The 15,301-nt window shown below is 47.1% G+C and overlaps 1 protein-coding gene across 1 annotated transcript in view; it reads left to right on the top strand.

Moving 5' to 3' along the window:
- LOC141116681 (NACHT, LRR and PYD domains-containing protein 3-like) overlaps positions 1-15,301 on the top strand; it is a 135,629-nt gene that overhangs the window by 28,024 nt on the left and 92,304 nt on the right. The window contains exon 4 of the mRNA XM_073609072.1: positions 15,029-15,094. Within this exon, the coding sequence (XP_073465173.1) occupies positions 15,029-15,094 (66 nt within the window). The remainder of the gene's footprint in view (positions 1-15,028; positions 15,095-15,301) is intronic.

The following is a 15,301-nucleotide window of genomic DNA, read 5'->3' as shown; positions in this document are numbered from 1 at the left end:
ATGCAGACACAGCCGAGCGGGATAGCAAGGGAGGCTAAATATGCAACCACAGGGAGCAGTCAGGTGAAGCTGTTGTACAAAACAAAGGGGTATTCAATATAAGGGGATAAATATCATTATATAAAGGGTTAATTGGATTTGTAGAGAATATAAAATTAAGTGAGTATCACTTACATCAAAGAGTTATTATAGGTTGCATCTGCAATCCGAGAGATGCAGTTAAACGCCAGAAATGGCAATAGCCGGAAATAGGTAAATGTAATATACGTTTGGAACTGGGAAACAGGACCTAAACACAATTTGCACAAGGATATGATTAAAGTTTGGAATTAAGACTATGCTCCATAAAGAAAGTATTGAAAAATGATGTTGTCAATCAACATCATAGTGAGAGTTTGTTCAGAGTATAGAATTTTCAATTAACTTAAAGGGGAGAAAAGTTATAGATAAATTAGAGACTCAACCAGAGTTCAATAGGTATAGCCATAAAAACATAACTCTAAAATATGGAGCAAGGTATGGTGATAAACACCAGTCACATTACCTAGCTTAAGTCTTCGCTTGCAACCTCCGGCGCTGGCAGACATGGCTGTCAGATTAGCCGGTTTAAATACTGCTCCCCATCGAGACGGCGTGTGACGTTGCCGGCTCGATGCGGACGTGATGGCGCTACTGCGCATGCCCGGGAAGCCAAACCTCGTCGAACCTCAATCCCCACAAATCACCGCGCCGGAGGAGACAGCCGACATGCGCGCCAATGCGCATGGTAGCTCCTCCCGCACAATGATCACGCGGGGACAGAGGGGGCGGGGAATGGTTACGATGGAAACCAGCTCTGCTGAGGGCGACGAGTGCCATCGCCTGTCGAGAAGCTGGCTTGGAGGGGATGCACGGCGCGGGTTGGGCACATCAAAAAGGTGTGCCCCGGGCGTCCGTGTGGATGCGGCAGCCCCTCTATGTGCGGGAGGAGCTACCATGCGCATTGGCGCGCATGTCGGCTGTCTCCTCCGGCGCGGTGATTTGTGGGGATTGAGGTTCGACGAGGTTTGGCTTCCCGGGCATGCGCAGTAGCGCCATCACGTCCGCATCGAGCCGGCAACGTCACACGCCGTCTCGATGGGGAGCAGTATTTAAACCGGCTAATCTGACAGCCATGTCTGCCAGCGCCGGAGGTTGCAAGCGAAGACTTAAGCTAGGTAATGTGACTGGTGTTTATCACCATACCTTGCTCCATATTTTAGAGTTATGTTTTTATGGCTATACCTATTGAACTCTGGTTGAGTCTCTAATTTATCTATAACTTTTCTCCCCTTTAAGTTAATTGAAAATTCTATACTCTGAACAAACTCTCACTATGATGTTGATTGACAACATCATTTTTCAATACTTTCTTTATGGAGCATAGTCTTAATTCCAAACTTTAATCATATCCTTGTGCAAATTGTGTTTAGGTCCTGTTTCCCAGTTCCAAACGTATATTACATTTACCTATTTCCGGCTATTGCCATTTCTGGCGTTTAACTGCATCTCTCGGATTGCAGATGCAACCTATAATAACTCTTTGATGTAAGTGATACTCACTTAATTTTATATTCTCTACAAATCCAATTAACCCTTTATATAATGATATTTATCCCCTTATATTGAATACCCCTTTGTTTTGTACAACAGCTTCACCTGACTGCTCCCTGTGGTTGCATATTTAGCCTCCCTTGCTATCCCGCTCGGCTGTGTCTGCATACACTGGTTCTGACGAGTCCACCTAGGGTCAATTATTTTGGGGGTAAGCCTTTATGGGTGCCTCAGAGTGATAACACATTCTTTATCTCATGTTGTATTATTATTGTAAAATATATTTTTTCTATATGTAAAACCCTTTTTCTTCTATTGTAGAATAATTTAAAAGTATTGGATGACTCGCTACTCAATTGCATACCCCTTGATAAAGCGACTAATGCGAAACATGTCGGGCTAGTATGCAATAACGACTATTTGTGAATTCGTAGCGTATATCCTATATGTTATCCTCTATTATTGACCACGCTGTTTTAATTGTATTGTCACAAATTATTGACATATGTGTCTGTTTTTAATGTAAACAATAAAACTGTTTTTTAACAGAAAGTGAAAAAAACATATAGCCTTCTCTTTTATATTTGAATAAATTGCACCGTAAAAATCCCTTTTCTTCCTTTTTCACTTATCTAATCTTTATCTGGGATGAGGTGCCTACTTTAAGGGTGTTTCCCTTTCCGAAACCACAAACCTGTATAAGGTTGAGATATACTTTGAGCAGCTACCCCAGGTGTTTCCCACGGATAGAAGCAAAGTAGGTTTTTTATGATAGCTTTGCTTTCTGAGAGAGCCTTGGCCTGGGCAAACCCTCTATGGGAGACGCAAAAACCTGTTGTCTTGAGTTACCCTGAGTTTTTGGCTTCTTTTAAAAGGGTATTTGATGTTCTCGCTTGCTCCAAGCCAAGTGCCTCATGTCCATCAAACAGAATACAAGAACTGTTGCCGATTACGCCATTGAATTCGATACTCTGGCAGCAGAGGGTGCGTGGAACAATGAGGCCCTTGTGGCTACTTTTTCTCATGCTCTCTCGGATACCATCAAGGATGAGATAGCAGCCCGAGGTATACCCACTGAGCTGGAGAAATTGATCATGTTTGCCATCCTCATTGACTCCAGACTCAGAGAAAGACTCTCTTTTAAGGAGCACTTGCGGAAGCCTCCTGTACATTTGTCTCTGAGCTTTGCAGTCCCAGCCTTGCCTCCCTCACCTCCCATGCCTATTGGTACTGAGTCGGTCAGTGAAGATGAACCCATGCACTTGGGCTTCACGCGTCTCTCTGCGGATGAGAGAACCCTTAGGAGGAGGGAGAGATTGTGCCTTTATTGTGACCAGGGAGGTCACTTTTTGAAGTCTTGTCCTACCCATCCAGGGAATGCCCGAACCTTGAGGTCCTATTACAGACAGATCTTAGGTGGTGTTGTTTCGTCCCAAGTCATCCTGAAGGATAAGCCCCTGGTTTCTGTCAGCCTTTCTTGAGCTGAGTCGTCCGTCAAAATACAGGCTCTAATCGACTCTGGGGCTGCAGGCCTGTTCATTGATGCTGCCTTTGTATTGAAGCACTCGATTCCGCTGCAGCTGCGTGACACTCCACTTGCCATTGAGGCTCTTGACGGGAGACCTCTACAGCCTGCCCATGTGACTCATGAGACTGTTCCCTTGTCCATGGCCGTAGGGGCTCTTCACCATGAGATGATCCAATTCCAAGTTATTTCCTCACTAGGGAAGAGCCGAACACCCCCCTGTTCAGTTTGCAGCAGAACATGCAAAAAATTTGTTCGAACACGCGAACACCGTTAAAGTGGGACACAAACATGAATAATCAAAAGTGCTCATTTTCAAGGCTTATATGCAAGTTATTGTCATAAAAAGTGTTTGGGAACCCGGGTCCTGACCCAGGGGACATGTATCAATGCAAAAAAAGTTTTAAAATGGCCTATTCTTTGGGAGCAGTGATTTTAATTTTCCTAAAGTGAAACAATAAAAGTGAAATATTCCTTTAAATTTCGTACCTGGGGGGTGTCTATAGTATGCCTGTAAAGTAGCGCATGTTTCCCGTGTTTAGAACAGTCCGAGAGCAAAATGACATTTCTAAAGGAAAAAAGTCATTTAAAACTATTTGCGGCTATAATGAATTGTTGGGTCTCGGCAATACACATAAAAATCATTGAAAAAAAGGCATGGGATTCCCCCACAGTCAATTACCAGGCCCTTTGTGTCTGGTACGAATATTAAGGGAAACCCCGAACCAAAATTTTAAAAAAAAATTGCGTGGGAGTCCCCCTAAATTCCATACTAGGCCCTTCAGGTCTAGTATGGATATTAAGGGAAACCCCGTGCCAAAACAAAAAAAAAATTGGCGTGGGGTCCCCCCAAAAATCCATACCTGACCCTTATCCGAGCACACAACCTGGCAGGCCGCAGGAAAAGAGGGGGGACGAGAGCGCCCCCCCTGAACCATACCACATGCCCTCGACAAGGGGAGGATGTCCCCATGTTGATGGGGACAAGGGCCTCATCCCCACAACCCTTGCCCGGTGGTTGTGGGGGTATGCGGGCGGGGGGCTTATCGGAATCTGAAAGCTACCTTTAACAAGGGGACCCCCAGATCCCACCCCCCCGTGTGAATTCCTTCATTTCACAAAAAAAGTGTCAAAAATGTTAAAGACAATAGCCGGTTTTTGACAATTCCTTTATTAATGTCTTCTTCCTTCCCCGCTTCTTCTTCCATCTTCTTCTAGTCTTCCTTCAGTTTTCTTCTTGTTCTTCCCTCGCTTCTTCCTCTATCGTCTTCTGCTTGTTCCTCCGGTCTTCTCCTCTGGCATCTTTCTCCGGTCTTCTCCTCCGGCATCTTCCTCCGGCTTCTTCATGAGAGGCCTCAATGAGAGTCTCCCGCTGTGTGCCGCTTCTGTTCTTCTGACAGCTCTTATATAACTGAGGGCGGGGCCACCCGGTGACCCCACCCCCCTATGACGAACGGGGACTTCCCTATGGCTTTCCCCGTGGTGTCAGAGGGGGGCGGGGTCAACTGTTTACGAGGAAGATAGAGGAAGAAGCGGGGGAAGAACAAGAAGAAAACCGAAGGAAGACCAGAAGATGGAAGAAGAAGCGGGGAAAGAAAGACATTATTAAAGGAATTGTCAAAAACCGGCTATTGTATTTTTTAACATTTTTGACACTTTTTTTGTGAAATGGTAGGGGTACCCATTACCAATTCACACAGGGGGGGCTGGGATATGGGGGTCCCCTTGTTAAAGGGGGCTTCCAGATTCCGTTAAGCCCCCTGCCCGCAGACCCCCACAATCACCAGGCAAGGGTTGTGGGGATGAGGCCCTTGTCCCCATCAACATGGGGGCATCCTCTCCATGTTGTGGGCATGTAGCCTGGTACAGTTCAGGAGGGGGGGCGCTCTCTCATCCCCCCTCTTTTCCTGCGGCCTGCCAGGTTGCGTGCTCAGATAAGGGTCTGGTATGGATTTTTGGGGGACCCCATGCCATTTTTTTTTTTACATTTTGGCACAGGGTTCCCCTTAAAATCCATACCAGACCTGAAGGGTCTGGTATGGCTTTTAATGGGGACCCCCACACCATTTTTTTTGTACATTTTGGCACGGGGTTCCCCTTAATATCCATACCAGTCGTGACGGGCCTGGTATGGAATTTAGGGGGACCCCCACGCAATTTTTTTTAAAATCTGGTTCGTGTTCCCATTACTATTCATACCAGACCCAAAGGGCCTGGTAATTGACTGTGGGGGAATCCCATGCCGTTTTTTTCAATGACTTGTATGTGTATTGCCGAGACCCGACAATTCATTATAGTCGCGAGTAGTTTTAAATGACTTTTTTTCCTTTTAGTAATGTTTGCTCTCGGACTGTCCTAAACCTGGGAAACATGCGCTACTTTACAGGCATACTATACACACCCCCCAGGTACGAAATTTAAAGGAATATTTCACTTTTATTGTTTCACTTTAAGCATTATTAAAATCACTGCTCCCGAAAAAACGTCCCTTTTTAAAACTTTTTTTGCATTGATACATGTCCCCTGGGGCAGGACCCAGGTCCCCAAAGACTTTTTATGACAAGAACTTGTGAAGCAATAACTCTTGGTGGAGCTGCTGGTTTAAAGCGGGCTGTTACCTTCACTCTCGATACCTCTGTTTCACCGGCACCGGGTCTAGGGTTCCGTTGAGTTTACCTCTGGACGATATAAGCACCAAACACTTGAGTATGTTTTCCAATGCTTTAATGAACAAGTAATAAAGGAAGTAGCAGGAAAGAGGCAGAAGGAAAGTTGCAGGGAAGCTCAAATACCTTTCCTTAGTATTCTTTAGAACATTCTTTATAATTGAACACTTGTAGTTGAATGCGCTCCCTTTGTGGGATTCAATCTTTGCCCACCTGGATAGGCCTCTCTCACTTGGCTAGCAGCCAGTACGTAGCACGAACAAAAGTCTCTGCCACAGACTTGTTTGAAATAAAACCTGTACGATCTTCTGTCACAGGCTGTATTGGTTTGCGATGAATGTCAGACACAGTACTTGAACCTTTAAGCCAACCCAGCAGCACTATGCAGTAAGATTACTTCAGGATGCGTCCTCCAATCGAGTCACCAGGCCCCTCTCCAGACCAGCACTCTGCATGATCCTTCCATGACAGGTCCTCCCCTGGGATCTCCTCGGTTGTCCAGCTTCTTCACTCAGGATAGACAGCTCAGGACCATTCCACTGCTGCTGTGGTAGGCCCCAGACAGGCTTCTGGGCCCACCCACACGCCGCAGCGTCGTGGGCCTCCGGAACGGAGGACCACGAGGTGATACTCTTAACGCATACCTGTAGGCCAGGAGGGCCACCAGGTGGCTGAAAACGAACCCCTAAACATGGCGTCTGTCCCATAAATACCCTCTCCCAGAATGCAATTCGGAGGACCACCTCCGCCGAGTTGTCTCCGGGACAGAGGAGCACTCATACGCTTCAACACGTTGCCTTTCCAACACCAGCCTATGGCGACAACGACACCCACCGGCATAGTGTGGAACTACACGCAACTCAGCCAAGCTGGAACAGAGGCAAATCTAACTTCCTCTAACAAGTAACCCACAAGATTTACCTATCAGCGGTAGATTAAAAATCTACCAGCGCTACATACTCCTCCCACTACAATAGACGTTGTCCCCAACGTCTGTCAAAAAAAAAATAACTCCCAAGCCTGAGAGCAGGTATTTGAACTTGAAACTTGGATGTAGGTAAAGAAGAAGGAAAGAAAGTAGAAAGACATTATAAGATTAACATTTGTAAAACAATATGTTCACATCCGCAAACAAAACCATGCTATGACTGTACATAACCCCACTATCTATCTAGCTGAAAAGCCTAACAGCTTGATAGGAGATCAAATGGTTCCTGAAAAGGAAAACATATTAAACACACATGCGACCTATACAATTTCAGGAGCAAAGTCTCATTTGAAAAAAATGAAACTCTCTTCCCATTATCTACACCAGAATAATCTTTAGGAGTCCATCCCTGTATATACATTTTTATTTTTTTTTAAATGAAAAAAATCCGGCTAGCAAAAAGAAGTCCTTGGATTTGAAACACTGAGATGAGTATTCAGATCTTGACCATGAAGATCTCTATATACTGACACTAACTAACTAACTACCCCAAAGTTCTTTTGTCCATAATTGCCAATAAAACCGGGGATCTGGCAAAGTCAGTGTTTTTCCCAGTTTATCCACTGTAGTGATGAAATATACAACGTCATCTTTTCCGGGCCTGCAGATGACCACTCTGTCAGCATAGATGTGCCGACCGAAACTCCAGTGCATAAAACATCCACTGAAACGTTCATCCATTTTAACGGAACATCCAGTCTTTCGGAAAGGCTTAGGCACAGACAAATAGTCCCAAACAGCTTCACTGTACCAAAGCTCCCGGTTAGCTTCAATCACTTGCATTATGTCCTGAGGGACATAAGGGAACTCCAAACCATATTCCATAGCTACACGCTTGTTCAACATTCTCTGCAAACGTGCAAGTTTCGGTAAGGATCTATTTTTCCCCATACCAGGAGGCACACATGAATTCAATGACTTGCTCACCATAGACCCAGCTGGTGTCTGAAGTGAACTAGCAACTTTTGACAATGTCCATTCAGGGAAAGCCATAGCAGAGGCGACATCTTCGCCTTGGGCCCATACCAGCTCTTGTGACATAGTCTCAAATAGGTCATCATCACCGGAGAGATCCGACATGGATTCTATCTCCGAATCTCCCAGCTTTTCTGCTGGCAGATATTTATTTACAGTCCCAGATATATTCCCCATTAATTGCTCACCCGTTCCTGTCGTGGACTTTGTTGGATTTGGTTCGGGTAGTCTCTGGGGTAGGCCTCGACCACGGCCGCGGGAAGCATTTACATATCCCACCTTCCTCTGGACAGCTACAACAGGGATAGGTGTGGTGGACGTGGAAATGAAAGTAATGTCCGCTGATGAGACGGCAACAACAGTGTCTCTTTCCTGGAACATTCTCGGCAACAACAGGCAAAGTCATGGCCTGCCGTTCTCTTTCCGCAGCAGTAGCAGCTTCTACTGTGGCGATACCTGTAGCCCAATCCATTCGATAAGCACAGGGCGACATGGTAGGTTTCTCCACCATAAACAGATGTTCTCCACATTGCGAGCAGCGACCAAATGGACGGAGATGTACGGCCAGTCCTTCACATTTGTGGCAAATCATGCCCAGCCCTTTGATATCTCCGGCGCTATAGAGAACAAACCTCCCCTGCAGCTTCAGACGAATACCAGTATCTGTAAGCAGGGTTCCGGTCAGCACAGTACTCGACACGGTGCTCGCAGGGAACATTCTTGGTCCCATAATTGGCTGCATCGCTGAAAAAGACATGGCCACACTCTGATCTTCTCAACACGATCAGGAGGCCTCTCTTCTTCTCTGGCGCCAAACACATACACGCGTCCCACGCAGTATCAAGTTGGGTAGGCTCCTCCCACTTGTTCTTCTGATCACATAGGTCCTGGGCTTTTACTGGCACCCACCGCCTACGCAGTCAGAAATAAAGTCCTGCAACTTTTAACCTCTTCTCCTGAGAAATTGACAAAGTCCAGCTCTCACCGTAAACTCCCGATGAAACACCTCTCCAGGTTGCGAGAACTGATGGCCAACAAATCCCGGACGACGCCCCCACATGTAGCAATTACTCTCGGTGGAGCTGCTGGTTTAAAGCGGGCTGTTACCTTCACTCTCGATACCTCTGTTTCACCGGCACCGGGTCTAGGGTTCCATTGAGTTTACCTCTGGACGATATAAGCACCAAACACTTGAGTATGTTTTCCAATGCTTTAATGAACAAGTAATAAAGGAAGTAGCAGGAAAGAGGCAGAAGGAAAGTTGCAGGGAAGCTCAAATACCTTTCCTTAGTATTCTGTAGAACATTCTTTAGAATTGAACACTTGTAGTTGAATGCGCTCCCCTTGTGGGATTCAATCTTTGCCCGCCTGGATAGGCCTCTCTCACTTGCCTAGCAGCCAGTACGCAGCACGGACAAAAGACTCTGCCACAGACTTGTTTGAAATAAAACCCGTACGATCCTCTGCCACAGGATGTATTGGTTTGCGATGAATGTCAGACACAGTACTTGAACCTTTAAGCCTAACCCGGTAGTACTATGCAGTAAGATTGATGCATCCTCCAACCGAGTCACCAGACCCCTCTCCAGACCAGCACTCTGCATGATCCTTCCATAACGGGTCCTCCCCTGGGATTTCCTCGGTTGTCTAGCTTCTTCACTCAGGATAGACAGCTCAGGACCATTCCTCTGCTGCTGTGGTAGGCCCCAGACAGGCTTCTGGGCCCACCCACACGCCGCAGCGACGTGGGCCTCTGGAACGGAGGACCACGAGGTGGTACTCTTAACGCATACCTGTCGGCCAGGAGGGCCAGCAGGTGGCTGAAAACGAACCCCTAAACATGGCGTCTGTCCCATAAATACCCTCTCCCAGAATGCAACTCGGAGGACCACCTCCTCCGAGTTGTCTCCGGGACAGAGGAGCACTCATACGCTTCAACACATTGCCTTTCCAACACCAGCCTATGGCGACAACGACACCCACCGGCATAGTGTGGAACTACACGCAACTCAGCCAGGCTGGAACAGAGGCAAATCTAACTTCCTCTAACAAGTAACCCACAAGATTTACCTATCAGCGGTAGATTAAAAATCTACCAGCGCTACACTTGCATATTAAGCTTTAAAATTAGCATTTTTGATTTCTCTCATAGACTTTTAAAGGGTGTTCTGCAGCTTTCGAATTTGCCGCAAACACCCCAAATTGTTCGTTATTCGGCGAAAGGGCAAACAGCCAATGTTCAAGGCAAACTCATGTTTGACCCGAACATAAAGCTCATCCCCATTCCTCCCCTAAGTTTTCGCTGGTTATTGGTTATCCTTGGTTACAGTGGCACAACCACTCTTTTTATTGGCTCTGTGCTGAGGTTCTCTCCTGGTTGCCACAATGCAGTAAGACATGCTTCCAGATGGTAGCCAAGGTCCTGTACCTCTTCACTCTCCTCCCTGCCAGAGGAGTACCGCTATTTTAGCAATGTCTTTGACAAAGGTCAAGCCGATAGTTTGCCTCCACACCGTTTGTATGGTTGAGCAATTGACCTTCAACCTGGTGCTATACCCTCTCGTGGCCCGGTTTACCCTTTGTCGGTCTTGGAGGATAAGGCCATAGAGGAGTATGTTGCAGACGCACTTGCTGGAGGTTTCATCCGTAAATCCTCGTCTCCTGCTGGTGCTGGTTTCTTCTTTGTGAAGAAGAGTGGTGAACTGAGACTTTGTATTGATTATAGGGGTCTCAATTGTGTCACGATTAAGAATGCCTATCCAATTCTGTTGATTACGGAGTTATTTGACCGCCTCAAGGGAGCAACGGTTTTCACAAAGCTTGATTTGAGAGGGGCATACAATCTTGTGAGGATTAAGGAGGGCGACAAGTGGAAAACTGCGTTTAATACCAGAACAGGCCATTATTAGTACCTCGTAATGCCTTATGGCCTTTGTAACACCCCAACAGTTTTCCTCTGAGATTTGTTGCAGTTATTTGTGGTTTATCTCAATGATATCCTCATATTTTCCAAGTCCCTGGAGATCCACCGCACAGATGTCTGTCATGTGCTTCAGAAACTAAGAGAGAACAATCTCAATTGTAAATTGGAGAAGTGCAAATTCCATTGTGAACAGGTTATGTCATTTCAACTGCTGTTTTTTCGATGGACCCAGAGAAACTTTCAGCAGTCCTACAGTGGCCCCGACCCGAGAGTTTACATCCTCTGCAGCGTTTTCTTGGCTTTGCCAACTATTATCGGAAGTTTATTCGTAACTTCTCGTCTCTGGTCAAGCCCCTGACTGATATGACCAGAAAGGACGATAACCCACAGAGTTGGTTTCCAGAATCCATTAAGACCTTTGAGAGTCTCAAGGCTGCCTTTGTTTATGCTCCTGTGTTGGAACATCCTGATTCTACATTACCTTTTATCCTTGAGGTTTATGCTTCTGAGAATGGAGTTGGCACCCTCCTGTCTCAGCGTCCTACCTCTGAGAGCGCAATGCATCCTTGTGGATACTTTTACAAGAAATTGTCACCTGCGCAGTGCAATTACGAGCTGTTAGCGATCAATTTAGCCCTGAAAGAATGGAGACATCTCCTTGAAGGTACCACTGTGCCGGTTCTCATTCTTACTGACCATAAGAATCTCACATTCTTATGTGAGACTAAACGCCTCTCTCCCAGTAGGGCGTGATGGGCTCTTTTCTTGTCTAGTTTCAATTACATTGTCTCATTCTTACCCGGTACTAAGAATGTAAGGGCTGATGCTTTGTCACTACAATTTTTCTCCACTTCCAAGATGGAGTCGGTTCCAGTTTCTGTGATTCCTCGTGATCGTATTCTGGCTACGGTTCGCACCAGTCTCACTTCTCCTTTGGGTGACAAAATTCTTGCTGCTCAGGTCCATTCTCCTCCTGAGAAACCTTGTGACCACTGCTTTGTCCCAGAGAGTCTCCGTACTGCCGCGCTCCAGACTTACCATTCTTCCAAGGCTGCTGGCCACCCTGGGAAGAATCAACTCTTTTGGGCCATTTCCCAATAATTCTGTTGGCCTAGTCTACGTGCTGATGTAACCGCCTTCATAGCTGCCCGTTCCATGTGTGCTCAGAGTAAGACTCCACAACACCTTCCAGTGGGCCTCCTACAACCCATACCCAATGGAGAGAGGCCCTGGACCCACCTGTCTATGGATCTCATTGTGGAGTTACCAAACTCCCAGGGCAATACAGTTATCATTATGGTGGTTGACCGGTTCTCGAAAATGTCCCATTGTATTCCACTTAAAAAGTCCCACTTCTAAGGAACTGGCTTCCATTTTTGCTCGGGAGATCTTTCGCTTACATGGGCATCCAAGGTGATTGTCTCAGACAGGAATAGTCAGTTTGTGTCCCGGTTCTGGCAAGCCTTTTGTGCACAGTTGGGAATTCAGCTTGCTTTCTCCTCTGCGTATCACCCGCAGTCTAATGGGGCCGCAGAACGAGTCAATCAGTCCTTGGAGCAATTCCTACGTTGCTATATTTCTGACCATTATAACAACTGGTCAGACCTCTTACCATGGGTGGAGTTTGCCCACAATAGGTGCCTTGAATTCTGCTTCCTGGTTGTCCCTTTTTATGGCGAACTATGGTTACCAACCTTCCATGTTGCCTGACTCATTTGTTCCACACAGTATTCCTGTGTTAGAGGAGCATCTCCGTGGTCTTCGTTCCACTTGGGCACAAGTCCAGGAGGCTTTGCGACATGCTAATGATAGGTACAAATTCCATGCTGACCGCAGACGCCTGCCTGCGCCTTCCTACCAGGTTGGGGACAGGGTCTGGCTGTCATCTCGCAACCTCCGACTTCGTGTTCCCTCTCTGAAGTTCGCACCTCGGTTTATTGGGCCTTTCCGTGTTCTTCGCAGGATTAACCCAGTGGCTTACGCATTAGACCTTGATTCTAATATGCGTATTTCGAATGTATTTCATGTCTCCTTTTTAAAACGGTCTGCAGCCGCTTTACCACCTCGGTGCCTCGTCCTCACCCTGTACAGGTTTAGAATCATGAGAAGTATGAAGTACAGTCCATTGTTGACTCCCGTAGGTTCCGTGGGCACATACAGTACCTGGTGCATTGGAAACGGTATGGTCCGGAGGAACGCTCTTGGTTCACATCCTCGGACGTACATGCCCCTGTCCTCCTCCATGATTTCCATCATGGTCTCCATGATCTCCATTTCCAGCCCTTCCTTCTCAAAGCTGGCCGCTCCGCTGATGGCTAATTGCCAGCTATTATCTCTCCACAGTGACTCACCTGTTGATGACATCCTGCTCATCAGTCCTGCCTACTTAAGTCGTCCAGTCCAGATGATCGCTGCCTTTGCCTTGGTCTCATCTCTAGAGGCGCTCTCCTGTGTTCCTGTAAAAGATTTGCTTGGCTGACATTCCTTCTGGCTCCAGATCTTGATTGCTGTTCTAGTACGCTCATCTCTTGCTCCCTGACGTTTTGGCTTGTCTGACTATCCGTTCCGGTTCCTGAACTCTGGCTATGTTTTGACTACGTTTACTCTGTTTACCTTTTTTTTATTATTATTAAACAAGTGTGATTTAACTGTATTTCTGTCTCAGTCTGATTCATGTTTTCTGACACCTACAGTAGGTGACCGCAATATTGTGTAAATCTCGCCGCTGTTATTGGCGAGATTTGACACCTGCGAGCCCCGTCGCGGGAGCCAGCGCCGTGCTGGCTCGCTCATCGGGAAAGGAAAACTTTTTTTCCTTTCGCGATGAGCGACAAGCAGTGCTGACAGCTGTCTGGTATGAATCATGAGGGGGAACGCCGCGCCAAATTTTAAATAAAAATCCGGCGTGGGTTCCCCCCAGGGGCATACCAGGCCCCTAGGTCTGGTATGGATTGTAAGGGGAACCCCCTATGCTGAAAAATCGGCATGGGGGTCCCCCCAAAATCCATACCTGACCCTTATGCGAGCACGCAGCCCGGCCGGTCAGGAAAGGGGGTGGGGACGAGCGAGCGCCCCCCCTCCTGAACCGTACCAGGCCGCATGCCCTCAACATAGGGGCGTTGGGCACTTTGAGGCAGGGGGCACGCTGCGGGCCCCCCAACCCCAAAGCACCTTGTCCCCATGTTGATGACGAACACCGGGAAAAGAGGCCGGAGAGAGCAGAGAAGTCGGAAGAAGACCCTGAAGTCGGAAGAAGACCCCCGAAGCTGCCTAATAAATTACTTTTAAAACCTTTGTAGTGTGTTTTTTTATTGACACTTTTTTCCCTAGGTGAATGGGTAGGGGTACCATGTACCCCATACTCATTCACATAGGGTGAGGGGCCGGGATCTGGGGGCTCCCGGATTCCGATAAGCCCTGCGCCGCAGACCCCAACAACCAACGGCCAGGGTTGTCAGGAAGAGGCCCTTGTCCTCATCAACATGGAGACAAGGTGCTTTGGGGCGCCCCCTGCCCCAAAGCGCCCACCCCCCCATGTTGAGGGTATGCGGCCTGGTACGGTACAGGAGGGGGGGGGGCGCTCGCTCGTGCTCGGATAAGGGTCTGGTATGGATTTGGGGGGGACCCCCACGCCCCTGCTCATCTTTGCACCCACCTTCCTTACCTCCGTACATCCCCCTCCTTGCTTACCTGTGCACCCAAAACTGTAATTCCTTCTCTGCCTACCTCTGCACACCCCACACTACCCCCCTCCCCCACTAATTTGCTTACCTTTGCAGAACAGGCTGATGGTAGGCTTAATGACCACAGTAGTAGGCAGGACTTTCAAGTATGCTCCTTTATCTCCCCAGTGGGCAGCATAAAGTATAGGTGATGGTGGATATAACCTCGGGGGCATGATATACATATGAATACCACCTGTATTTACATATGAATGCTGCTGGTCCGCCGCTATTTTCATATGAATGCCACTGCTCTTTACATATCATATCAATTACATGTAAACACAGGGTCTGCAGATGAGTCATCTGTACACCACAATAGGGCAGAGCTGGGCAGTATTAGTAACAGAACTTCACACTGAGATATCAGGACACAGCACGGGACTAAAACCTCAAGGGAAGAGGGAATTTAAACTGGGATAATTGGCAAGAATGAGGCAACTGCTTTGGGCCCCATAATGACAGGGCCCAGGGCAGCTGCCCCTTTTGCCCTGCCTTAAAGGCAGACCTGACCTTTTATACTGACAAGTAAATGTAACATAGGATTTGTTATATTCTGCTCTGTGAACATAATTGTAATGTGTAGTTTGGTGTATGTGAAAGGTCAGCTTCAATCATACATGACTCAGAGCCATCATCTTACATTCCTCTCTATAGGTGAGGGTCTGGTGAAGCAGATTCTGCTGGATGAATTCGGACACTCCCTGACTCCAGAGCTGAGAGGTAAATAAACCTGTACTTTATCTATCACAGATATCCCTTCGTGTAAGGTGCGGAGCAGGTGCTGGAATATTTACACTTCATTTGTACCATCTACTCCAGTGAGGGCTTCTGGATCTGAATCTGACAAATTAAAATTGATGGTATGGGTACTCTGATTACTCCGGATCCCGGGGTCTATCTTCTGGTTATACCAAGATCAGAATTATT

The sequence above is a fragment of the Aquarana catesbeiana genome, linkage group LG13 (genome assembly GCF_042186555.1).
Source record: "Aquarana catesbeiana isolate 2022-GZ linkage group LG13, ASM4218655v1, whole genome shotgun sequence".
Lineage (NCBI taxonomy): Eukaryota > Metazoa > Chordata > Amphibia > Anura > Ranidae > Aquarana > Aquarana catesbeiana.
This window is presented reverse-complemented; position numbering and strand designations above follow the sequence as displayed.